This window comes from Ranitomeya variabilis, chromosome 2, assembly GCF_051348905.1.
Source record: "Ranitomeya variabilis isolate aRanVar5 chromosome 2, aRanVar5.hap1, whole genome shotgun sequence".
NCBI lineage: Eukaryota > Metazoa > Chordata > Amphibia > Anura > Dendrobatidae > Ranitomeya > Ranitomeya variabilis.
This window is the reverse complement of record NC_135233.1, coordinates 442958574-442986247: the sequence shown is the minus strand read 5'-3', so window position 1 is coordinate 442986247 and position 27674 is coordinate 442958574. Positions and strand designations below refer to the sequence as shown.

Here is a 27674-nt window from a genome sequence, read left to right as displayed (position 1 = left end):
CCGGCAATTGAATTACCGGCTGTTCACAGATATCGCGCTGAATGAAATCTAAATACAGAATATATATATGTGTCTCAATGACATATATATATATATATATATATATATATATATATATATATATATATATATATATATATATATATATATATATATATATACACTGTATATATGTTTTCCCTAACATTTGAGCACATAAATCCATTAGATGTCGGTTTTGCAAGCCTGCGCGAAAATCTCGCAGTACGGATGCCATACGGATTACATACGGAGGATGCCATGCGCAAAATACGCTGACACACCCTGACTACGGATCACTATTTTGGGAACATTTCTCCGTATTACGGCCGTAGTACGGACGTATAATACGTGGCGTATTGTCTTACGCCATGTGTGACTCCAGCCTAAGAGGTTAGAATATGGATATAACCTCACCTCCACACTTATGTCACCTAACCACTAATGTTTATTTTCTTCTCCACTCCCTTTTGAGGGTCCTGTCTAGAGTTGAGTGACTATGTCCGGAATCGGTCTCCGAATCTGAATTTGCCATATTCGTGCAATATTGTTACCCTATTCGAGCCAAATTTATGTTTAATGATCGGTTCCAAACATATTTGGTAATTTCTACTCCCATTGACTCCAATGACATTCAGCAATGTTTGCCGAATATTGCAAAAAACAAGATTCTCCACCGATCGTAATTGGAATAGAATTTTGAAAAATTCGCTCAACTCTAGTCCTGTCTTATCTACAAGATGATTTTTTTTTTATTTAACTCTTTATGTGTGAAGAAAACCTACCAAATATTTTGGCTATCAGTGATGAAAAATTTTAAAGAGATAACTGCAGGGCAAGAGTTGTATCCGGCTGAAAAATGACACCTTCAACTACCTTGTACAATAGAATGAGGAAGTTTGACACAAAAGCCCCAATACCTATTATTTTTGCTTTAGTTCATCTGAAGAAGTGTTTGATGCTCTGTTTCCTACACGTGGAAAGTATCTATGTTGTCAATGGACTGAATATCTTCAGTAAAGAAGAGATCAGGATATCAGCAAATGATCTGTTTGGCTTTATTGAGAATGTATCACAGGAAGATGTTCCGACTTTGTCTGCTGCTCTTTCTTTATTTGCATTTTGGAGAGGTAAGTACCTGGGGGCTGGAAAGTCTCACTGAATAATGAACTAGTGATGGTGTAAAATAAACCCATATAATGATTTAGTTGGGCATGTGTCCAATTATTGCAGAGAAAGTTTTAATTTCTATTTAAAACACCAACCGGTAAGTGAAATGGGAAAGCATTAAAAATACATTTCTAATATATCAGAGATGTATTATACTTTTTGTTGAACCCTTTAAGTTCTTACACCTCAATTAGAAATTTGTGTTACTATAAGGTTACATCAACACATTAAGATTTGTGGATTGAACATCAACAGTGGAATACAGAGGCAACAAAATGGATGAGATGTCAGAAAAATTCATAGACGTGTGTCAGAAGTTTTCCTTTGTGATTTTTTAAAATCAGTAATATGTTAATTAATGCTGCAAAAAAGCAAAGATTTTCCATGGCTTTTCCTCATTAACATGTTTGAGTAGGTAAAAATCTGCAATCATCAAATGCTTTTGTTGCTTGGACTTTGACTCAATTAATTTAAAGGCGCAGAAAATTATAAAAAATATAAGTCCAGGTTTAATTTGTTAGTGAAAAAATAAAAACCCATCTGATCGTATGACGTTACCAATTAATATTATTGAGTGCATGTGGTAGTAATTTCCTTTACTAAATTTAAATTTACTGTGGATGGTATGTCATCTATAATCACATGTTTGCGAGCAAGTTTTACTCTTGTTATTCTCTTGATTATTATTAAGATTGTATACTTGTATTGGTCACCTAACCACAACTTAATAAAATTGATTTACACAAAAAATAAAAACCCTCACACTCTCAATTTTCATCTTCTGACAACCCCGTGGTGAGGTTTCCTGATTCCCCCCTGCCAGTCTTGGTTTATTAGCCTCTTCCCATTGGGTTAATGTCTGGTATGGGACTTTCTTTTTTGGAAGATCATTTGTTGAAATCCTCTGTACAAAATCCACAACAAAATCAGCAGAACTAAGTAAGGATTTTCTGGTGGATCTCCCTGCATATTTTGGGTTAAATTTGCTGCTTACTTGCTAGTGTATTACACAGATCTTTTTCATTATTTTTGACTGTTGTTTCTTTTTGGTTTCAGCTCCAAAGGTGTGATGGTAAGTCCTGTATTTATTAACTATTATCTAAAGCCAAGAGCATTATGGTATTTAAAAAAATGAATTGCATAGTAACGCATCCCTGTGGAGATAACTTACACGTGCTTTTCACAGAATTAGAATATCATCAAAACGTCAATTTATTTCAGTTGTTCAATACAAAAAGTGAAACTCCTATATTATATAGAGTCATTACACACAGAGTGATCTATTTCAAGTGTTTATTTCTGTTAATGTTGATGATTATGGCTTACAGCCAATGAAAACCCAAAAGTCATTATCTCAGTAAATTAGAATAATTAACAAAAAACCTGCAAAGGCTTCCTAAGTGTTTATAAAGGTCCCTTAGTCTGTTTCAGTAGCTCCACAATCATGGGGAAGACTGCTGACTTGACAGATGTCCAGAAGGCAGTCATTGACTCACTCCACAAGGAGGGTAGGCCACAAAAGGTCATTGCTAAAGAAGCCGGCTGTTCACAGAGTGCTGTATCCAAGCATATTAATGGAAAGTTGAGTGGAAGGAAAAAGTATGGTAGAAAAAGGTGCACAAGCAACCGGGATAACCGCAGCCTTGATAGGATTGTTAAGAAAAGGCCATTCAAAAATTTTGGGGAGATTCACAAGGAGTGGACTGCTGCTGGAATCATTGCTTCAAGAGCCACCACACACATACGTATACAGGACATGGGCTACAAGTGTCGCATTCCTTGTGTCAGCCACTCATGACCAATAGACAACTCCAGAAGCGTCTTACCTGGGCCAAGGAGAAAAAGAATTGGACTGTTGTCAGTGGCCCAAGGTGTTGTTTTCAGAGGAAAGTAAATTTTGCATTTCATTTGGAAATCAAGGTCCCAGAGTCTAGAGGAAGAGTGGAGAGACCACAATCCAAGCTGCTGGAGGTCTAGTGTGAAGATTCCACAATCAGTGATGGTTTGGGGAGCCATGTCATCTGCTGGTGTAGGTCCACTGTGTTTTATCAAGACCAAAGTCAGCACAGCCATCTACCAGGAGATTTTAGAGCACTTCATGCTTTCCTCTGCCGACAAGCTTTTTGGAGATGGAAATTTCATTCTCCAGCAGGACTTGGCACCTGTCCACACTGCCAAAAGTACCAATACCTGGTTTACAAACAACAGTATCACTGTGCTTGATTGGCCAGCAAACTCACTTGACCATAACCTCATAGAGAATTTATGGGGTATTGTCAAGAGGAAGATGAGAGACACCAGACCCAACAATGCAGATCAGCTGAAGGCTGCTATCAAAGCAACCTGGGCTTCCATAACACCTCAGCAGTCCCACAAGCTGATCGCCTTTATGCTATGCCACATTGATGCAGTAATGTACAGGAGCCCCTACCAAGCATTGAGTGCATTTACTGAACATACATTTCAGTAGGCCAACATTTCGGATTTTATAATCCTTTTTCAAACTGGTGTTATAAAGTATTCTAATTTTCTGAGATAATGACTTTTGGGTTTTCATTGGCTGTAAGCCATAAGCATAAACATTCACAGAAATAAACACGTGAAATAGATCACTCTGTTTATATTGACTATGTAATATATGAGTTTCACTTTTTGTATTGAAGAACTGAAATAAATTAACCTTTTGATGATATTCTAATTTTGTGAGAAGTATCTGTAGCATCTTAGGTGCCATCTAGAACAAGATGTATGAAAAATGTTGTTGCTGTTTCCATAGTCCCGACCACCTGTGGACTTCATTTATATACAGATAGTCTCATATAAGCCATGAATTACTAATTTGGGAATATGTTAATGTTGTCTTAAACTATCATTGCTAGTGGGGTCCGCCAACCACTTGATGTGTATGGGGGGACCCAACTCTCAACCAACAGATAAACTCTGAGTAGAGAATCATCAGCCCTATTCATCAATAACACATAATCCGTTAGGTTCCTGAAAAAAATCAGCAAATTTTGAAGATGTGTGACAGCGTCAGACGCATGTCTATGGAGAGAGCTCTAAGGGATAAGGTTTCTCCTTGTGGAGAGTGACATACCAGCTCTGGCTTGTCAAGGTAAGGAGACTTATTTGCCGTGATATGCTCCTCTGGGAAATTTAACATGCAAATTGCCTCTTCAGAGAAAAAGAGGACTTGAACTCTATAGCGCGACCTATTGGAAGTAGCGGTCCTACAAGTCACAATCAACCCTTTAACGAGTCTTGCAATATGACTGCGAATTGAGATACTGATTTGGCTCTTATCCTAAGTCATATTGCAAGACTCATTAAAGAGTTGATTGTGACTTGTAGGATCGCTACTTCCAATAGGTGGCGCTATAGAGTTCAAGTCCTCTTTTTATCTGAAGAGGCAATTTGCATATGTCTATGGGGAGTCAGTAGTGATAGCTACCAGTTGAATGAACTGGTATATTGGAATCTTCTCACCAAGTCATTTGTACAAAGAGTGATACCACAACATCAGACAGTAGATGGATACATCGTTGGAAAATACTTTTCTTAAGCAAGACAAAGGATGACAAATTTAACAGGCTTGTTTTGTATTTGCATTTCAATTTTCCTTCTACCCTTCCTCCCTAAAGCCATATTTTTAATTTTTATATTTTTTTTTTTCTGTCAAGATAGTTGAATGTGATTTTTAGTGGTAAAATGGCTTGACAACTTAGCATAATTGTTTAGGTCAGTACGAATTGTGTTGATCAGAAAGATTAAAAAAAAACCCACAAAATAAACTTTACAAAAAAAATTTGCTCTGTAATTTTTTATTTTATTTCTTGAATGGACCTGTATGAGGGCTTGTTTTTTTGTATAACAAGCTGAAGATTTATTCATACTATTGTGGTTATATATAATATTTTAATTGCTTGTCACTGCATTTTTGGAGGACAGTACAAGGACTAAATAATGGCAACCTCAATTTTTTTTGTCTATGCATCTTTTTCACGTAAGGGGTAAATTAACTGAATATTGTAAAAAAAAAAAATATATATATACTTTTACTGGTGCAACAATACCAAATATGTTTATTTACTCTTTTTATTTCTATAGTTTTCAACTAAAAAAAGGATTGACTAATGAATTTATATATTTAAAAAAAAAAAAATTAAACTTTTTCTCTTATTTTTTACTTTATTTTGTTAATTCTCTTTGGGGCCTTGAACTTGTGATAATTTTATTGTGTGTCCTATAGACCGTATTGCTACAACATTGTAATATATATATAAAAGAAACAACAACCTCCCATGAAGCCCAGCCAATGGCTGGGCTTCAAGGAAGTACAAAAATGGCAGCAACCTGCTGCCACGGCAAACGTTGCTGTGTTAAAAGGACGATAATGGAAAAATCTGGGTTTCAAGCTGATAGCATCACACTTCACATTCCCATCAGACTGATCTAAATCTTTTATCTTCTAAACGAGCCTATTCACAGAAGGGTATGTGTACATTGAGTTTTTTGAAGATTTTTTTTGAGCAGAAGCTTTCCAAATGCTCCTCAAAAACTTGGAGTTTCTGCTCAGTTTCTGCGCCAAAAACTCAGGAGAAAGACTGAGTGTCCACATAAGATAACTGTTGAGAGAACAATCGTTTGGCTAGAAAAACAGTGTTGAAGTTCCTAAAGGAGAAAAATGTGACTCTATCAAAGCGTAGTGAGACATAATCCATTGAGTGGGTGAGTATCTATAGGAATTTGCTCTCCTGAAACAGTTGTGCTAACTGAGGCGCAATTCCCCCTTAAAGCATAGCTGTATTTGCAAGAGACTGCTGTCGACCTGGTGTGGAGGGATTGGACTCTGAAACTGTAGTATCCCACAAAAATAGATTCCATACAGAAGGACCAGGGAATGGAGCTGTCTTTACCACCGTGAGAAATCAAGGTGCAGACATTTCTGGTTGCTTGTAGATAAAAAAATGTTTTATTCCAACTGATAAAAACTATGTACACAACGCGTTTCAGCTGTCTGCAGCCTTCTTCAGGTGTATGGAGAAAATGAATTTGATCCTTCTTATATAGCCCTTTCTCAGTGTGAGAGAGGGAGGGGAGACAAAAGAGGAAGAGGAGGAGTGAAAAAAATTATTTGGCTAACTATCCCTTAACCTTCCAGAATCCTCTGGCGGCAGCATATCTCCTTTCAGAACAAAAGGATATGACATTCAAGTCTTCTCTCCCTGAAATTTTCCCTGAAGGCACAGTTGGGAGACCTCCATATACATTAGATCTTTATCCACTGTTCCGCCAAAAACTAATATGTTTATTGATCTCTTCTTTAATGTGTATGAGCCTTGAGTCATCACCTCTCATACCATTCTCTAATGGGAATCTTAAAATAATAATTATAGTAATAATAATAATATTAATAGAGGCATTGTGTAAAATTAGGCGGGCTGGCCGGTTTAAGCTACGGGTCACATGTGCTTGAGCCAGAACACGGAAGAGCACAAGTCCCTGTTGATAATTTCTATAAATTCCTTTTGCGCATGGCAATCTACTTAGTCTTAGCATTATTTATTACAGAAAAACTTGAATGTCAATCAATCAGCATCAAGATCTCCAACTCACAGATAACCGTCACTGGACTGTCAGCGGGATTCTTCTTGCAGAAGATAACGGATATAGATGGAAATGTGATTCGGGCATCTGATAACAGCTTGAATAACACGTCCCTCATGAGCTTGTCATCTGGTACACAGTATGTGATCTACTATGGGGATGAATCAACCAGCTGCTGCCACAAAGTCACCACCAGTAAGTTATGTTTTAGTTACTGTAAATGTAATTCTTTTAATCGGATAAAGAAAAAGACAAAAATTCTCAACATTAATGCTAAATTCAATATCCGTACCTATACCTGTGCCCAAAAGTGGTGAAGTTGAAGCCTCCTGGATGAGAGAAACAAAAAAGATAGAGTGCTGGGTAATAGAAAACATTAAAAAAAAATAATAATTTGGCCGATTATGAGGGATTCGAATAACACTAATACATTAGGGTCTTTTATACAGGACGATGATCACATGATTGATAGTTGAAATGGAATTAGTCAGCAGTTTTCTTGCTATGTAATCTGAGAGCAGCATTATGTAGGGGCTAACATTCTGATTCCAGCAATATGTCACTAACTGGGCTGTGTGGTGTTTAGAAAAAAATCAGTATTTTGTCACCCACAGATTATCCTTAGAGGATTAGTTGACTCGGTACTTGTAGTCCTCCTGCTCAGTATAATCCCACCCCGTCCGCTGATTGGCATTTTTCTCTCAATACACAATTTACACAAAAAGTTCCCAATTAGTGGTATGGTCAGAGGTATACACAGCTCAGCATTCAGATCTACAGAAGAGAAAGGAGGGATTTTATCACAACTGCTGCACGCAGTAAACTAAGTGATATATTGCTGGAATCAGGGTATCTGTTTTTACATCATAATGCTCGAAGATGGGCTAGCAAAATCTTGATGTCAGAATCTCTTTAATACATCCATGGAAAGATGAAATATTAACAAAGAAAATGCTTGGAAATGAAAGCTCTTACTAAAAGTCTGTTTACACTGGCCAGTTTTACTCCATTAACGTGTACGCTGAACCACTATATAACAAGTCAATGAGAGCTTTTCTACTGGCCCATTAAATCTGTATAGGGAAAAACAATTGTTATTATCACAAACTGATCAGAGTTTGATCACAACGTGTAAAATAAACATGTTTTTGCCTCGATTCCCCTTGCGTTTTTGATACGTTTTTTCCCATGTATTGGAATGAGTGAAAGATGCTGCAAAAACGCTGAAAGAATTTTCACGCTACATGTTTGAAACTGCTTTAAATCTGGAAGGAAAAAATAAGCAACAAGTGCATGAGACTTCAGGGATATCACTCATTTTCATAGTACTAGGAAATCCTTAAATTTTGCTGACAAAACTGTTTGGGAAAAAAGTCAACAAAAACCCAGTAATTACTTAACGTGTGCCTTAGGCCTCTTTCACACTTCAGTCTTTTGGCATCAGTCTAAAACCGCCATTTTCCTCAAATAGCGGATCCGCAATTTTTTTTTGTGCATCCGCTATTTTCCCATAGATATGCATTAGCGACGGATTGTGGCGGATGGTCGTCCGTTCCATCCGCCATGCAACGGATCCGTCGAAATTTGGCGGACGTTGTCTAGACATTGACGGACATTATAACGTTTTTTCTCTGCGCCGAAATGGCGGTTCGCGATGGATCCGTCGCATCCGCCATTCCATAGAATGGCCGCCTATGGGCGACGGATCCGTCGCGACCGTCATTTCGGCGGATCCGTTGCCCCAATCCGCTTTTTCAATTGCGCATGCTCTAAAAAGTAGATACTTTTCCCAGACAACCCCCAAGTAACTGATCCGTCAAAAAAACAGATCCGTTAGAACCGTTTTCTCAACAATTGTGATGGATCCGTCGATCCGTCACTATGTCGGAGCAGACTGACGCCAAACAACTGAAGTGTGAAAGAAGCCTTACACTGTTGTTAATCCATTTTTACAAGGAATAATCTTTTTTATTGGATTAAACTTCAATAAATGCTGTGGTCAGTCTGCATCATCAACTCTTTTGCTATCTGTACTTTTTATTTAACTATGAAATGATTGGTTGTGATTCTGGTAGTAATACCTTGTGCCCTATTATGATGAAAGGTTAAGCAATCTACTTGTTTGTCTCCATCTGAAATCACCTCAATATGATTAGTGCAATGAGTAAGTATGGTATACTAGTGATCATAGGGGACTCAAGTTCAGGGTCTCTATCAAATGTACATTTCGATAAACTACTTTAGGGCAAAAATTACTGTAGCTCAGTCGTTAAGGAGTTTTGAATAAAATAAATGATATAAAAATATAAAACTATGTTAGTTTACAGATTCTTGATCCAATTAACATGATATATCCACGTTATTTCCACAGGTCTGCCCATTAGCAGCATTCAGAATAATCCATCTGCACTTCATAGTGCAATGAATGTTGAGTTCTCACCTTTTCACGCTTCATATGGAGACATAGTGGCGTATGCTGTCGTAGTGACAACAGATATGACCGGTAAGGTTGACTCTTTAGAGCCGGAAGTGCAATGGGTGGTGTATAGCATTAGTTTGCACAGAAATGTAACACAGCCCTGGCTGGGGTGGTCCATGGTAGGGTGGTACATACCAGAGGAGGCAACCCCTGACGAAGGTCTGGTTGGTCCAAAATGCGCATTGGCCACGCATCTCCATCAGCACACCACCTTCTCTGGTATGTACCACCCAGCCATGGACAATTGTTAACCATGTGTCATGTTACCACTATCTAACTATTGATTGCATGGGCAGGAGCATGTATATATGTACTGTGACAGAGTCACTTGTGAAGTGATGGAAGGGAGATACATGTCACTGTGCATGATGGCATCAGTGATGTAGAACCAGAATAGTTTCCTCCAGCACACTACGTGTTGAGATGGTTCATTGAAAATTATATTATGGGCTGGTTTTAGTGGGATTTCAAAGAGCGGGAGAGAGAATATCCACCGTATCTCCACCTGCAGTGTCCTGACAGAACCTGTGTGATGTTGAGATTATGTGATCAATCACATGATGAAAGAATCACATGGACTGGGCTTAAATGGCTGACTGCCAAAGCTTTCAGTGTTCAGTGGTTGCCTGGAGAGAGAGCACTCCAGGAAAGTGTGTGCTAAACCTGAACCATGGACATTGCTGCCTGTGAGCGGGCTGACCCCGTTTCCTTTTGTTAATTTGTTTTACTGTTTTTCCCAGAAGGCCGTGCTTACTTTCTCAAGCTTGGTTTATGCTGTCTTCAATAAACCAAGCCTTTTCTTGTAGAGACAGTGTTCCAGTTATACCTCTGTGTCCAGCCGAGTTAGCCGCTCTACCACAGTACATACATTTTCTATATACATTCAATCTATATACATTAAATCTATACATTGTCTGTGATTTACTTTTTTGCTTACTGTATAATATATATACTGTATATACACTTCTCAAAATAATAAAGGGAACACTAAAATCCCACATCCTAGATATCACTGAATGAAACATTCCAGTTGTAAATCTTTATTCATTACATAGTGGAATATGTTGAGAACAATAAAACCTAAAAATTATCAAAGTAAATCACAACTAATATCCCACAGAGGTCTGGAGTTGGAATGATGCTCAAAATCAAATTAAAAAATGAAGTTTCAGGCGGATCCAACTTCAGTGGAAATGCCTCAAGACAAGGAAATGATGCTCAGTAGTGTGTGTGGCCTCCACATGCCTGTATGACCTCCCTACAATGCCTGGGCATGCTCCTGTTGAGGTGGCGGATGGTCTCCTATGGGATCTCCTCCCAGACCTTGATTAAAGCATCCGCCAACTCCTGGACAGTCTTTGGTGCAATGTGACGTGGGTGGATGATGCGAGACGTGATGTCCCAGATGTGTTCAATCGGATTCAGGTCTGGGGAACGGGCGGGCCAGTTCACAGCTTCAATGCCTTCATCTTGCAGGAACTGCTGACACACTCCAGCCACATGAGGTCTGGCATTGTCCTGCATTAGGAGGAACACAGGGCCAACCACACCAGCCTATGGTCTCACAAGGGGTCTGAGGATCTAATCTCGGTACCTAATGGCAGTCAGGCTACCTCTGGCGAGCACATGGAGGGCTATGCGGCCCTCCAAAGAAATGCCACCCCACAATACTGACCCACTGCCAAACCGGTCATGCTGAAGGATGTTGCAGGCAGCAGATCGCTCTCCACGGGCGTCTCCAGACTCTGTCACGTCTGTTTCATGTGCTTAGTGTGAACCTGCATTCATATGTGAAAAGCACAGGGCGCCAGTGGTGAATTTTCCAATCCTGATGTTCTGCAGCAGCCAAGTGTCCTGTACGGTGTTGGGCTGCAAGCACAACCCCCATCTGTGGACGTCGGGCACTCAGATCATCCTCATGGAGTCGGTTTCAAACTGCTTGTGCAGACACATGCACATTTGTGGCCTGCTGGAGGTCATTTTGCAGGGCTCTGGCAATGCTCCTCTTCTTCCTTCTTGCACAATGGCTGAGGTAGCGGTCTTGCTGCTGGGTTGTTGCCCTCCTACGGCCCCCTCCACATTTCCTGGTGTATTGGCCTGTCTCCTGGTAGCGCCTCCTGCCTCTGGACACTATGCTGACAGACACAGCAAACCTTCTTGCCACAGCTCCCATTGATGTGCCATCCTGGATGAGCTGCCCTCCTGAGCCACTTGTGTGGGTTGTAGAGTCCGTCTCATGGTACCACGAGTGTGAAAGCACAACCAACATTCAAAAGTGACCAAAACATCATCCAGAAAGCATTGGTACCGATGGGTCTGTGGCCCCCATGAGCATAATCACTCCTTTATTGAGTGTGTCTTGATAATTGCCAATAATTTCCATCTGTTGTCTATTCCATTTGCACAGCAGCATGTGAAATTGATTGTCAAACAATGTTGCTTCCCAAGTGGACAGTTTGATTTCACAGAAGTTTGATTTACTTGGAGTTATATTCTGTTGCTTAAGTGTTCCCTTTATTTTTTTGAGCAGTCTATATATACTGTGTATATATATATATATATATATATATATATATATATATATATATATATATATATATATATATATATTGTACTTAAGTTACTCTTCCTTCAATATGCATTTTTTTGCCAATTTGTGCTGTCTACTGTGTAATTCTATTGTATCTGTGCTCCTTTGTGTCACCATTTGCTCTTGTACTTGTTTTACCTATTTTACCTTTTGTTGTCCTTCTACTTTAAATCTGCCATTTAACCGGTACCCCAGTTTTCTCCTTTTTTTTTAAATTTAGATATAATGTTTGGTAGGGTCCTAACAGAAAGAGATTTCCTGATTGTGGCAGATGGGCTCACTCATTGTGATCAAATTGTTCACTAAGAACCTCATATTTTAATATCTATTAAAAAAACCCTTTTACATATAGACTATATGGGAATTATTTGAATTGGTTGTTGGCGATCCCTGATTAGGATCCTCATCTCTAAGTGAGGGTAAACGGTGGTTTTAAAGAGCACCTCTTTATTACCATTCAGAAAATATCTGCAGTATTAGAAATGGCAGGGTAGCACAATTCATAAAATGATGCTTTTTTGCTTTCAACTAATTAGGGTGCACTTGTCCCTTTTAATGGCTGTTAAGTTAAAACATTTTGATTCTTAATTTTTCTTTTAAGATGACCATCCACCTCAGGGAATTTTATCTAAAACATATGATGATTTTAAGAACAAGCTCACCAACACATATGTCACCTACATCCTTGGGGAAGAACAGATCGCTAGTTTTGTACTGTCAAAGAAGATAGGTGTTCATGTGGGTGATGGAACAAAGACTCATTCTTATTATAATGGACCACTGGACCCCCAGTTACAGTACAGGTACCCACAGTATATATTTTTTTAGCATTAAAGACATCTGGGGATGAGATGTAGACATTTACAGTATATTTCAAGTGTTATGATGACTGTTTTTTTTATACTTGTAAAAAGATAAGTAGAGTAATTTAAGAGACATGCAACTTTTTAGTTGCATCCAGGCCCTGCTGCTTGGGTGGGATTCTAGAAGACAGCAACCTATAACTTGTAATGGTTGACAGTCTCTATTACAAATAACGCATTGAGGTGAAGAAGAACGCTTGTGAACAAGAACGCTTTTACTTTGTCACCCCTTTAGTGACACTAACTACAATAATCATCTTCTGATTTTCAGGGTCAGCATCGCTGGCTTTAATATAATCCAATATGACCTAACCACAGACACCATCATTGAAGATCAATCTCTGCTATCTTTCACAGACTACATGGGTCCTTACTATTTAATAACTGAGACAAATACAAAAGGTAATCTATATCTATATATATATATATATATATATATATACATATATGTATATAAAGCTAAGTGTATGTATATGTGTATGCATCAAGCCACGCCCACTCCATATAGCCCTGCCCACTCCGCATAGCCACACTCACTCCACACAGCCCACTTTCTATACATACTGTAAGGTACAATCATTAAAAGCATTTTCTGGTTCTATATAAATAAAGCCTAATCTGTAAGTGGAGTGTTAGGGCATAGGTAAAAATAGACAACACGTCACCAGTCCCTAATGTTTAATGGCCCCATAATCCTCTCTCCTCTTCTCTCTCCACAGAATTTTATGTGAAAATCTGTATTTACTGAAGACAGATTTTATCTGTGAATTGAGTTTATTGAGAATAAAGGTACCTTCACACTGAACAACTTAACAACTATAACTATAGCGATCCGTGACGTTGCAGCGTCCTGGATAGCAATATCGTTGTGTTTGACACGCAGCAGCGATCTGGATCCTGCTGTGACATCGTTGGTCGGAGCTAGAAGGCCAGCACCTTATTTCGTCGCTGGATCACCCGCTGACATCGCTGAGTCGGCGTGTGTGACGCTGATTCAGCGATGTCTTCACTGGTAACCAGGGTAAACATCGGGTTACTAAGTGCAGGGCCGCGCTTAGTAACCCGATATTTACCCTGGTTACCATTGTAAATGTAAAAAAAACCAAACACTACATACTTACATTCCGGTGTCTGTCGCGTCCCCCGGGGTCCGCTTCCCTGGACTGTGTCAGCGCTGGCCGTAAAGCAGAGCACAGCGGTGATGTCACCACTCTGCTTTACGGCCAGCGCTTACACAGTGCAGGGAAGCGGACGCCGGGGAGCGTGACAGACACCGGAATGTAAGTATGTAGTGTTTGGTTTTTTTTACATTTACACTGGTAACCAGGGTAAACATCGGGTTACTAAGCGCGGCCCTGCGCTTAGTAATCCGATGTTTACCATGGTTACCCGGGGACTTCGCATAGTTGGTCGCTGGAGAGCTGTCTGTGTGACAGCTCTCCAGCGACCACACAACGACAAAACAGCGACGCTGCAGCGATCGGCATCGTTGTCTGTATCGCTGCAGCGTCGCTTAATGTGACGGTACCTTTAAATATCAGTCCAGGAGGAGAATGAAGTGAATCTTATCTCTGATAAGATATGTTATATAGATTCTTGTTTTCACGAATATTATAAAAAATATTATATTGGTTACTGTTATTGTTACTAGTTCAGTGTTTAAGGATTTTAAGGTAAAGAATATAAAAATATATTAATTTAAAGATTTCTCAATCCTATAAATATGTTTTATGCAGATCTGCCAGATAGCAACATTCAAAATGATCCATCTGGCGGTGCAATATCTGTTGAGTTCTCACCTTTTCATGCTTCCTACGGAGACATAGTGGCGTATGCTGTGGTAGTAACAACAGAGATGACCGGTAAGGATATCTTTTTAGATCCGTGTGTCATGGAGCACCGGGTGGTGTATAGCTGCTGTTTAAACAGAATTTTACTGTGGAAATGGATGTGGACTTTCCTACTGGGGCAGTTTTGAAGTATTCACAAAGCAGTCTATTTACGCAACATAAAGCACAGTCTTTAAACATTACTTAATGTATACACACAGGTCTTGTAAAGTGCATTATACACTGCTCAAAAAAAGGAACACTAAAATCCCACATTCTAGATATCACTGAATAAAATAATCCAGTTGTAAATCTTTATTCATTACATAGTGGAATGTGTTGAGAATAATAAAACCTAAAAATGATCTATGTAAATCACAACTAGTATCCCACGGAGGTCTGGAGTTGGAATGATGCTCAAAATCAAAGTGGAAAATGAAGTTACAGGCTGATCCAACTTCAGTGGAAATGCCTCAAGACAAGAAAATGATGCTCAGTAGTGTGTGTGGCCTCACGTGCCTGTATGAGCTCTCTAAAACGCCTGGGCATGCTCCTGATGAGGCGGCGGATGGTCTCCCGAGGGATCTCCTCCTAGACCTGCAATAAAGCATCCTCCAACTTCTGGAGAGTCTGTGGTGCAAAGTGACGTTGCTTGATGGTGCGAGACATGATGTCCCCGATGTTTTCAATTGGATTCAGGTGTGGGGAACAGGCGGGCCAGTCCATAGCTTCAATGTCTTCATCTTGCAGGAACTGCTGACACACTCCACCCACATGAGGTCTGGCATCGTCCTGCATTAGGAGGAACCCAGGGCCAACCGCACCAGCATATGGTCTCACAAGGGGTCTGAGGATCTCATCTCGGTACCTAATGGCAGTCAGGCTACCTCTGGCGAGCACATGGAGGGCTGTGCAGCCCTCCAAAGAAATGCCATCCCACACCATTACTGACCCACTGCCAAACCGGTCATGTTCAAGGATGTTGCAGGCAGCAGATCGCTCTCCATGGCATCTCCAGACTCTGTCACGTCTGTCACATTTGCTCAGTGTAAACCTACTTTGATCTGTGAAGAGCACAGGGCGCCAGTGTCGAATTTGCCAATCCTGGTGTTCTGTGGGAAATGCCAAGCATCCTGCACGGTGTTGGGCGGTGAGCACAACCCTCATCTGTGGACGTCGGGCACTCAGACCATCCTCATGGAGTCAGTTTCTTACCGATTGTGCAGACAGATGCACATTTGTGGCCTGCTGGAGGTCATTTTGCAGGGCTCTGGCAATGCTCCTCCTGTTCCTCCTTGCACAAAAGCTGAGGTAGCAGTCCTGCTGTTGGGTTGTTGCCCTCCTACAGCTCCCTCCACATCTCCTGGTGTACTGGCCTGTCTTCTGGTAGCGCCTCCAGCCTCTGGACACTACGCTGACAGACACAGCAAACCTTCTTGCCACAGCTCCCATTGATGCGACATCCTGGATGAACTGCACTACCTAAGCCACATGTGTGGGTTGTAGAGTCTGTCTCATGCTACCACGACTGTGAAAACACAACCGACATTCAAAAGTGACCAAAACATCAGCCAGAAAGCATTGATACTGAGATGTGGTCTGTGGTCCCCACCTGCAGAACCACTCCTTTATTGAGTGTGTCTTGATAATTGCCAATAATTTCCATCTGTTGTCTATTCCATTTGCACAACAGCATGTGGAATTGATTGCCAATCAGTGTTGCTTCCTAAGTTGACAGTTTGATTTCACAGAAGTTTGATTTACTTGGAGTTCTATTCTGTTGTTTAAGTGTTCCCTTTATTTTTTTTAGCAGTCTATATATATATATATATATATATATATATATATATATATATATATATATATATATATATATATATATACACATGTATATATGCTTCCCTTATTATATCTACATTGACATCAAATACCTCACACATGACTACAATTCATGCGTTACCATGGTTGTCACTAGCAGGATTGTACTTTCTTAAGTTACTCTTCCTTCAATATGCATACTTTTGCCAATTTTTGCTGTCTACTATGATGTACAATAACAAATTGTATTGTGGTACCGTGTTAGCCAGAAAAATCGATGTGAATACTTTTTGGCCCAATGATGACAGAAGTATTCTAGGAGCGATACCTTTATTGGCTAACCAGAAAATAATATGTTTTCAAGCTTTCAGAGCACAGTGGCTCCTTCTTCAGGCAAGATTACAAATAGATTAATAAGAAACATGCACAACATTTAAAGAATACTACAGCAGGACATTTCTTAGGGGGTGGGAAGTGTGATGAGTCCATAGATAAGCCAAGGTAATCAAATTAGGCATTTTCTTACAAATGGAGAGGCAGTGGGAATAATGTTCTTAGTTATCTGGAGTCCATCTGGTGGAGGTGTGAATTGTATCCATGTAGTGACTCATAAATCCAGGTGTTAAATTGAGTCCTAGGGTACCGTCACACAGTGCCATTTTCATCGCTACGACGGCACGATTCGTGACGTTCTAGCGATATCGTTACGATGTCGTTGTGTCTGACACGCTACTGCGATCAGACATCACGCTGAGAATCGTACGTCGTAGCAGATCGTTTGGAACTTTCTTTCGTCGCTTGATCACCCGCTGACATCGCTGGATCGTTGTGTGTGACACCGATCCAGCGATGTGTTCGCTTGTAACCAGGGTAAACATCGGGTAACTAAGCGCAGGGCCGCGCTTAGTAACCCGATGTTTACCCTGGTTACCAGCGTAAACGTAAAAAAAACAAACAGTACATACTTACATTCCGGTGTCTGTCCTCCGGCGTCTCAGCTTCTCTCGTAACTTCGGCATCGCTCCAGCGCCATGATTGCAAAGTGTGACCGCACTCTACGACGCTGGAGCGATAATCATACGACGCTGCGACGTCACGGATCGTGCCGTCGTAGTGATGAAAATGGCACTGTGTGACGGTACCCCTAGTGTCAATGAATTAAACATATTCATTAGTTTGTATTCCCAAATTTTTCTTTCCCTGTGGTCCTTAAAATTACCTTTTAGTATTAAGACTTTTAAATCTGTCATACTGTGTCCAGGTCCAGAGAAATGTTTTCCCACCAGTGTGTCCATTTCATTCCTGATTGTGTGTCTGTGTAGATTCATCCTAGTTTGTAGTCTTTGCATAGTTTCCCCAATATAAATACTTCCAGGGCACCTCGTACATTGTATCATGTACACCACGTTGGAGGATGTACAAGAAAAGGAACCCATGACCTTATAGTCCTGATTTGTGTTTGGTAAACGGACTATATTTGTTGGTAATATGTGGGTACACGTTTTGCATTTTTTATTGTTACAGGGGAATGTGCCAGTCACTGATGGTGATGAGAGGACACGTCTGACAAGGAGATTCCTTAAGTTAGGGGGCTATTTGTAGGAGAGAAGTGGTAGTTCTGGGAATATGTCTTTCAATTTGTGATCTCTATGGAATATGGGTTGGAGATCAGCACCAATTTTCCTTAGGATGCTCATGAGGGGGTTGTATGTGACCACAAGAGGTACCCTGTTGTTATCCTCTCTCAGTTTGTAATCCAGGAGGCTGTTTCTTGGGATCCTCGTAGCCCTGTGGATCTGCTCATCTATTACCAGTGAGTGGTATCCTTGTTGTAGGAATCTATTCCTCAGTGATCGCAGCTGTAGTTCAGAGCTTGACTATAGATGATGGATTTTTTGTGTGTCTTGGATGAAAGCTGTTCCATCTAAGATAAGCCGGATGTCTGGTGGGCTTGTGGTAAATGGATGTCTGTATGGCATTGTCCTTAATGTATATGGTCATGTCCAGAAAATGTATTTGGGTCTTTGAAACGTTGAGGGAGAGCTTGATGGTTCGGTGGTACTTGTTGAAGTTATTATGGAAGGTGAGTAGATCATCTTTTGAGTCTGTCCACATTATTAGCAGATCATCAATGTAGCAGAAGTATGCAAAAGGTTTAACAGAACAAGATGACAAAAATTCTTCCTCTAGTTTTGCCATAAATAAGCTATGTAATTCTATTGTATGTGTGCGCCTTTGTGCCACCATTTTCTCTTATACTTGTTTTAATGTAGCCTGTTTTACCATTTTTTTGTCCTTCTACTTTAAATCTGCCATTTAACCGGTACGCCAGTTTTCTCTTTTTTTTTATTTATTTAGATATAATGTTTGGTAGGGTCCTAACAGAAAGAGATTTTCTGATTGTGGCAGACGGGCTCACTCATTGTGATCAAATTGTTCACTAAGAACCTCATATTTTAATATCTATTAAAAAAAACCTTTTACATACAGACAATATGGGAATTATCCTCATCTCTAAGTGAGGGTAAAGGGTGGTTATAAAGAGCATCTTTTGATTACCATTCATAAAATATCTGCAGTATTAGAAATGGCAGGGGAGCACAATTTATAAAATGTTGCTTTTTTGCTTTCAACTAATTAGGGTGCACTTGTCCCTTTTAATGGCTGTTAAGTTAAAACATTTTGATTCTTAATTTTTCTTTTAAGATGACCATCCACCTCAGGGGATTTTATCTAAAACATATGATGATTTTAAGAACAAGCTCACCAACACATATGTCACCTACATCTTTGGGGAAGAACAGATCGCTAGTTTTGTACTGTCAAAGAAGATAGGTGTTCATGTGGGTGATGGAACAAAGACTCATTCTTATTATAATGGACCACTGGACCCCCAGTTACAGTACAGGTACCCTCAGTATATTTTTTTTAGCATTAAAGACATCTGGGGATGAGATGTAGACATTTATATTTCAAGTGTTATGATGACTGGTTCTTTTATACATGTAAAAAGATAAGTAGAGTAATTTAAGAGAGATGCATCTTTTCAGTTGCATCCAGGCCCTGCTGCTTGGGTGGGATTCTAGAAGACAGCAACCTATGGCTTGTAATGGTTGACAGTCTCTATTACAAATAACGCATTGAGGTGAAGAAGAACGCTTGTGAACAAGAACGCTTTTACTTTGTCACCCCTTTAGTGGCACTAACTACAATAATCATCTTCTGATTTCCAGGGTCAGCATCGCTGGCTTTAATATAATCCAATATGACCTAACCACAGACACCATTATTGAAGATCAATCTCTGCTATCTTTCACAGACTATATGGGTCCTTACTCTTTAATAACTGAGACAAATATAAAAGGTAATCTCTATATATATATAAAGCTAAGTGTATGTATGTGTGTATGTGTCAAGCCACGCCCACTCCATATAGCCCTGCCCACTCTGCATAGCCACACTCACTCCACACAGCCCACGTTGTTAGCACACACGGGCGGAGACACATTCATCTCGAAAGCCACGCTGCAAAACTCACCGGCTGCGATGTCACAGCCGATGCGAGCCACAATCAGGGCTGCCACTTTCAGAGTATCCGTGCGCGGAAGGCACAGGCCACATCTAGCTCCATCGTGTCTAGAATGGAATTGCTCCTGTGAGGCATTACATCAAGGAAAAGGGAGGAGCCTCATCGATTACACCACTGTGCTCATAACAGGAAAATGTGTGCACGTGTGAGGGGAAGAGAGGAGTTTGGTGAAAATGAGAAGAGTGAGGTGAAAATGAGAGGTGTGAGGTGAAAATAAAGAGGTGTGAGTGGAAAATGAGAGGAGGGAGAGGAAAATAGTGGTGTGATCAGAAAATGACAGATGTGAGGTTAAAATGACAGGTGTGAGGGGGAAAATGAGAGTAGTGAGGGGGGAAAAGAGAGGTGTGAGGGGGAAAATGAAAGTAGTGAGGGAAAAATGAGGGGAATGAGGGGAAAATAGTGGTGTGATCAGAAAATGACAGATGTGAGGTCAAAATGACCGGTGTGAGGGGGGGAAATGAGAGGAGTGAGGGGGAAATGAGAGGAGTGAGGGGAAAATAGTAGTGTGATCATAAAATGAAAGATGTGATGTCAAAATGACAGGTGTGAGGGGAGGAAATGAGAGGAGTGAGGGGGAAAATGAGAGGAGTGATGGGAAAATGAGAGGAGTGAGGGGAAAATAGTGGTGTGATCAGAAAATGACAGCTGTGAGGTCAAAATGACAGTTGTGACGGGGGAAAATGAGAGGTGTGTGGGGGAAAATGAGAGGAGTGAGGGGAAAATGAGAGATGTGAGGGGGAAAATTAGAGATGTGAGGGGAAAAATGAGAGGCATGAGGTGCTGCTGCAGTATGAGGCTGTGTATAGAGAAGAGTGAGGCACTGCAGGTGGAGGCTGTATTCACACATTCAGCATTTGGTCCTTATGTTACCTCAAAGCATATAAGCCAAAACCACGAGTGGGAGAAAAATACAGAAGTAGTGACGTGTTTCTAATATACTTTTCCTCTTATTGTTTTACTCCAAGTTTTAGCCTACAAATACTGAGGTAAAAATACTGACTAAATAACGTGTGAACCAAGTCTAACAGAGAGAAGTGTGATGCTGCAGAAGAAGTAGGCTGTGTATATGATACGCTTTACTGCAATTAGTGCAATTTCTCTCTAGACCAACTGTTTCCAATTGTATATGGAAGAGGAGTGTGAAGTGCTGCCGGGGGAGGCGACTATAAAGGAGAAAAGCTGTGCTGCAGAAAAGTGCTGTGTAAAAAGAAGGAGCATGGGGTGCAGGAGGAATAAGGCTCCTTAACTGCCGCCGTTACAAGTCGTATAGGTTGTTATTAAGGGGGTTAATATTGTGTGACATAAAACAACTTTTGATTCAACAAAATGGCGCTGGTTGTATTCCATGTACCAGTGCGGGAGCGTTGCTATCTTCAACAGCGAAAATTTCTTTTTCTTGTGCATGTGCCCACACTGGTCCTCGTAACACAGTGGGCTGCTCATGTGCAGATTGAGAGCATTGCTTGCAGATAGATGCTATTGAGCATGCACCAGCACCATTTTGTTGAAGCAAATTTTTTCTTTTTTGAAGACCACAATATTAAATACACAGTATAAACGCCTCCATTTTCCAGTTTGATTGGCATTTGCAATGTCCATTAACAAGGCTGAGGGACAGTCCTTGAAAGTAGTAGGGATCGATTTGCAATCTCCATGCTTTTCTCATGGTCAACTTCACGCGGCCTGTCAAGAGTTGGAACTGCCACAAATCTGTTCATCTTTGCACCGGAAGGAAAAACAAAAAATGTTGTTTATCAAAAGGCTTTTAAATGAGTTGAAAATAAAATACTGTCAATACTTGGATAATCATTTAGTTAATTTGTGTTGGAATTCTGTAGTGTTGAATATATGATGTGAAATGTTTTTAAGTGCAAAATAATCATTATAATTTGTTGTAACTAACCACAATTAGTTACTATGCCCGGGCACTTCAGCTGGTATGATATATATTTCTTATTTATTCTTATCCCTGAGATACAGATTTTTTTTTTGCTTTACTGTAATAGATATCTATATAACAGACACTTTCCATATATAAGGTACTGTCATTAAAAAGATGATTAGTTTTATGAAATATAAGGCTACTTTCACACTGGCGTTAACTGCAATACATCGCAATGCGTAGTTTTGCCGAAAAAACGCATCCTGCAAAAGTTTTTTCTGCATTGACTAACATTAGCGACGCATTTGCGACGCATTGACACATGTCGCAACCGTCGTGCGACGGTTGCGCCGTGTTGTGGCGGACCGTCGGGAGCAAAAAACGTTGCATGTAACGTTTTTTGCTCCCGACGGTCCGCTTTTTCCGACCGCGCATGCGCGGCCGGAACTCCGCCCCCACCTCCCCGCACTTCCCCGCACCTCACAATGGGGCAGCGGATGCGCTGGAAAAATGCATCCACTGCCCCGTTGTGCGGCGGAGACAACGCTAGCGTCGGTGACCTCGGCCCGACGCACTGTGACGGACCGAGCCCGACGCTAGTGTGAAAGTAGCCTTAGAGGCATTTTTCTTTACTGCAGTAGATATTATATTTATAAAGCAGACACTTTACATTTATACTGTAAGGTACAATCATTAAAAGCGTTTTCTGGTTCTATATAAAGCCTAATCTGTAAGTGGAGTGTTAGGTCATAGGTAAAAATAGACAACACATCACCTGTCCCAGGGTCGTATTTAGATTTTCTGCTGCCCTAGGCACTTTTAGTGCTGCCTTTCCCTTTGGTGAGTATGACACTATCGGCAGTGACTTTGGCAAGAATCGCTGATGTGAAAGTCACCTTTTGCAGCAGATCCGGCAGTTTTTCTGCATGTGCTGCATAACGGATCACTTACGGCAACACTGCATTTGGCCTCATTCATTCCCTATGGGATTTGTGGCACTTGCCATGACCTGGCAAATGTGATACCATACCTCCCAACTTTTGAAGAAGGGAAGGAGGTATAAAGCTTGTGGCGCCGCGGCAAATTTTAGACCATGCCTCTGACCACACCCATTTCACAACTAGTCACACCCATATCCACGTCCCAACCACAGCCATTTAGCACTGCTGATCACACTGTTTCAAATACAATAATTATAAACAAAAAAATATGGCCACACAGTGCTCCATACTTTATAATGGCCACACATGATGCTCAATACTGTATAACGGCCACACATGATGCTCCATACTGTATAATGGCCACACACAGTTATCCATACTGTATAATGGCCACACATGATGCTCAATACTGTATAATGGCCACACATGATGCTCCATACTGTATAATGGCCACACATGATGCTCCATACTGTATAATGGCCACACGCGATGCTCCATACTGTATAATGGCCACACATGATGCTCCATACTGTATAATGGCCACACACACTTCTCCATACTGTATAATGGCCACACATGATGCTCAATACTGTATAATGGCCACACATGATGCTCCATAGTGTATAATGGCCACACATGATGCTCCATAATGTATAATGGCCACACAGTGCTCCATACTGTATTATGGCCACACAATGCTCCATACTGTATAATGGCCACACATAGTGCTCCATACTGTATAACGGCCACACACAGTTCTCCATACTGTATAATGATCCCACATGATGCTCAATACTGTATAATGGCCACACATGATGCTCCATACTGTATAACGGCCACACATGATGCTCCATACTGTATAATGGCCATTGGCCACACATGATGCTCCATACTGTATAATGGCCACACATGATGCTCAATACTGTATAATGGCCACACACAGTTCTCCATACTGTATAATGATCCCACATGATGCTCAATACTGTATGACCCCCCTCCTGTATGCATGGCTCATCTCCCTCCCATCCCATAAGGCTCATATCCCCCTCCTGTATGCATGGCTCATATCCCGCCCTGTATGCATGGCTCATATCCCCCCCTGTATGCATGGTCGGTCGGGAGGTGACCCAGGACTTATGAAAAAAAAACAAAACACAACAAACCTTGCTCAGGTGCCGCCCCTTGCATTGTCCCCGCCCTAGGCACATGCCCTCAAGTGCCTAGTGGCAAATACGGCCCTGACCTGTCCCTAATGTATAATGGAACCATAATCCTCTCTCCTCTTCTCCTCTCTCCACAGAATTTTCTGTGAAAATCTGTATTCACTGAAGACAGATTTTATCTGTGAATTGACTTTATTGAGAATTAAATATCAGTACAGGAGGAGAATGAAGTGAACCTTATCTGGTATAAGATATATTATATAGGTTCTTGTTTTCATGAATATTATAAAAAATATTATATCGGTTACTGTTATTGTTACTAGTTCAGTGTTTAAGAATTTTTAAGTAAAGAATATAAAAATATATTACTGTGTTAATTTACAGATTTCTCAATCCTATAAATATGTTTTATGCAGATCTGTCAGATAGCAACATTCAGAATGATCCATCTGGCGGTGCAATATCTGTTGAGTTCTCACCTTTTCATGCTTCCTATGGAGACATAGTGGCGTATGCTGTGGTAGTAACAACAGAGATGACCGGTAAGGATGACTTTCTAGAGACGTGTGTCATGGAGCGCCGGGTGGTGTATAGCTGCTGTTTAAACAGAATTTTAGTATGTCAATGGATGTGGACTCTCCTACTGGGTTAGTTTTGAAGTATTCACAACGCATTCTATTTACGCAATATAAAGCACAGCCTTTAAACATTACTTAATGCATGCACACAGGTCTTGTAAAGTGCATTATACAACACAGTAGCCATCACAGAGAACACTCTTTCAGGTTCAAGTTTCAAGATGTAGTGATTTATGTGGAAGCTTTTTTCTTAAAGGATTAAGCACTAAAAAGTCAAGTTTTATAGAATGTTCTTGCAAAAAAAACAAATGTTACTCTAGCCTATTCAGTCGTATCTGCAGCATGTGGTTGGATTATATTGTGACAGAGTCAGTGCCGCTCTGTGTGAGGGGAGATATGTATCACGAAGATTGCTTTCTTCCGTGATCAAAAACCCATAAATTTCCCTCCAGAATACTATGTGCTGAAGGGAGCTCAACCAGTCATTACAAGGGTCTGGGGTTTTTGGTAAGTAGATGAGAGATGTGAGGGACGCCTACTCACCATATCTCTTCCTCAAAGGTGTGGTTGGCAGAGTTAAATGTCCAACCACTGTGTTTTTTTCTCTGTTATTTGTTTGGAGGAAGGAAGTCTCCAGACGCAAGGTCCAGCGGGAGTTGAAGTGTGTTGCATCCCAGAGGGCTGAAGCCATACTGGGAAGGACTGTTTGTATAGACTTTTTATTTTCATTTGTGCCAAAAAGGCTGTTTTTGTGTTATTACTTTGCTTTGTGGATTATGAAGCAATAAACCACCCAGAGACTTTAATTCAAAAGGTTCCTGTGTCTAACTCGGAGTGCAGCTGAGTGAGTCCACCTGACACAATATCCTCACCTCTTAGCCACAGAGAAAGATGATATAAAGAGCATCTCTGCAAAGTGTGGTATATTAAAAAAGGAAGAAGATGGTGGAGGAGCACAATTTATTAACCCCTTCCCGACCTTTGACGCATACGCTGCGTCATGAAAGTCGGTGCCTTCCCGACCTGTGACGCAGCGTATGCGTCATGGAAAGATCGCGCTCCTGCAGATCGGGTGAAAGGGTTAACTCCAATTTCACCCGATCTGCAGGAACAGGGGGAGTGGTGCTTCAGCCCAGGGGGGGTGGCTTCACCCCCTCGTGGCTACGATCGCTCTGATTGGCTGTTGAAAGTGAAACTGCCAATCAGAGCGATTTGTAATATTTCACCCCAAAAAACGGTGAAATATTACAATCCAGCCATGGCCGATGCTGCAATATCATCGGCCATGGCTGGAAAACCTAATCTGCCTCCCCCCCACCCCACCGATCGCCCCCCCAGTGCTCTGTTACGTGGCCGCCCCCCTAATTCGTCCTGTCCGCTCCTCCGTCCTCCTGTCCGCTGCCCCTGTGCTCCGGTGCCCCCTCCCTGTGCTCCAGTCCCCCCCCCCCGTGATCCGATCACCCCCCCTTCATACTTACCGGGCCTCCCGGTGTCCGTCCGGCTTCTCCATGGGCGCCGCCATCTTCCAATATGGCGGGCGCATGCGCAGTGCGCCCGCCGAGTCTGCCGGCTGGCAGATTTGTTTCAGATGTATTTTGATCACTGCGATATAGCCTATCACAGTGATCAAAATAAAAACAATAGTAAATGACCCCCCTTTATCACCCCCATAGGGACAATAATAAAAATAAATAAAATATATATATATTTTTTTTTTTCTGCTAGGGTTAGGGTTAGAACTAGGGTTAGAATTAGGGTTAGAATTAGGGGTAGGGTTAGGGGTAGGGGTAGAGTTATGGCATGTGCACACAGTGCGGATTTGGCTGCGAATCCGCAGCGGATCGGCCGCGGATCCGCAGCGGATCGGCCGCGGATCCGCAGCGGATCCGCAGCGGATTGGCCGCGGATCCGCAGCGGATTGGCCGCGGATCCGCAGCGGATTGGCCGCGGATCCGCAGCGGATTGGCCGCGGATCCGCAGCGGATTGGCCGCTGCGAATTCGTAGCAGTTTTCCATCAGGTTTACAGTACCATGTACACCTATGGAAAACCAAATCCGCTGTGCCCATGGTGCGGAAAATACCGTGCGGAAACGCTGTGTATTTTCCGCAGCATGTCAATTTTGTGCGGATTCCGCAGCGTTTTACACCTGATTCCGCAGCGTTTTACACCTGTTCCTCAATAGGAATCCGCAGGTGAAATCCGCACAAAAAAACACTGGAAATCCGCTGTAAATCCGTAGGTAAAACGCAGTGCCTTTTACCTGCGGATTTTTCAAAAATGGTGCGGAAAAATCTCACACGAATCCGCAAAGTGGGCACATAGCCTTAGGGTTAGGGTTGGAATTAGAGTTAGGGTACCGTCTCACAGTGGCACTTTGATCGCTACGACGGTACGATCCGTGACGTTCCAGTGATATCCATACGATATCACTGTGTCTGACACGCAGCAGCGATCAGGGACCCTGCTGAGAATCGTACGTCGTAGCAGATCGTTTGGAACTTTCTTTCGTCGCTGGATCTCCCGCTGTCATCGCTGGATCGTTGTGTGTGACAGCTATCCAGCGATGCGTTCACTTGTAACCAGGGTAAACATCGGGTTACTAAGCGCAGGGCCGCGCTTAGTAACCCGATGTTGACCCTGGTTACCCGGGACCTTGGCATCGTTGGTCGCTGGAGAGCGGTCTGTGTGACAGCTCCCCAGCGACCACACAATGACTTTCCAATGATCACGGCCAGGTCATATCGCTGGTCGTGATCGTTGGTAAATCGTTTTGTGAGACGGTACCCTTAGGGTTGGAATTAGGGCTAGGGTTGGAAATAGGGTTAAGATTAGGCTTGTGGTTAGGGTTAAGGATAGGGTTAGGGTTGTGTTGGGGTTACAGTTGTGGGTAGGGTTGGGATTAGGGTTAGGATTAGGGTTGGATTTAGGGTTACGGGTGTTTTGGGGTTAGGGTTGTGGTTAGGGTTATGGCTACAGTTGGGATTAGGGTTAGGGGTGTGTTGGGGTTAGTGTTGAAGTTAGAATTGAGAGGTTCCCACTGTTTAGGCACATCAGGGGTCTCCAAACGCAACATGGCACCACCATTGATTCCAGCCAATCTTGCGTTCAAAAAGTCAAATGGTGCGCCCTCCCTTCCAAGCCCCGA

The 27674-nt window shown here is 41.5% G+C and overlaps 1 protein-coding gene across 2 annotated transcripts in view; it reads left to right on the top strand.

Annotated features, from left to right (window-relative positions):
• The first annotated feature begins 992 nt into the window (after positions 1 to 992).
• Positions 993 to 27674, top strand: part of LOC143806508 (uncharacterized) — a 203831-nt gene continuing 177149 nt past the window's right edge. Inside the window, exons 1-10 of one of the 2 annotated variants that reach the window (XM_077287121.1) lie at positions 993 to 1148; positions 2245 to 2260; positions 6760 to 6990; positions 9167 to 9298; positions 12466 to 12667; positions 12999 to 13129; positions 14464 to 14589; positions 19081 to 19282; positions 19608 to 19738; positions 24366 to 24491. In XM_077287121.1, the coding sequence (XP_077143236.1) occupies positions 1062 to 1148; positions 2245 to 2260; positions 6760 to 6990; positions 9167 to 9298; positions 12466 to 12667; positions 12999 to 13129; positions 14464 to 14589; positions 19081 to 19282; positions 19608 to 19738; positions 24366 to 24491 (1384 nt within the window). In that variant the 5' untranslated portion in view covers positions 993 to 1061. The remainder of the gene's footprint in view (positions 1149 to 2244; positions 2261 to 6759; positions 6991 to 9166; positions 9299 to 12465; positions 12668 to 12998; positions 13130 to 14463; positions 14590 to 19080; positions 19283 to 19607; positions 19739 to 24365; positions 24492 to 27674) is intronic. The other variant, XM_077287122.1, reaches the window with a different exon arrangement.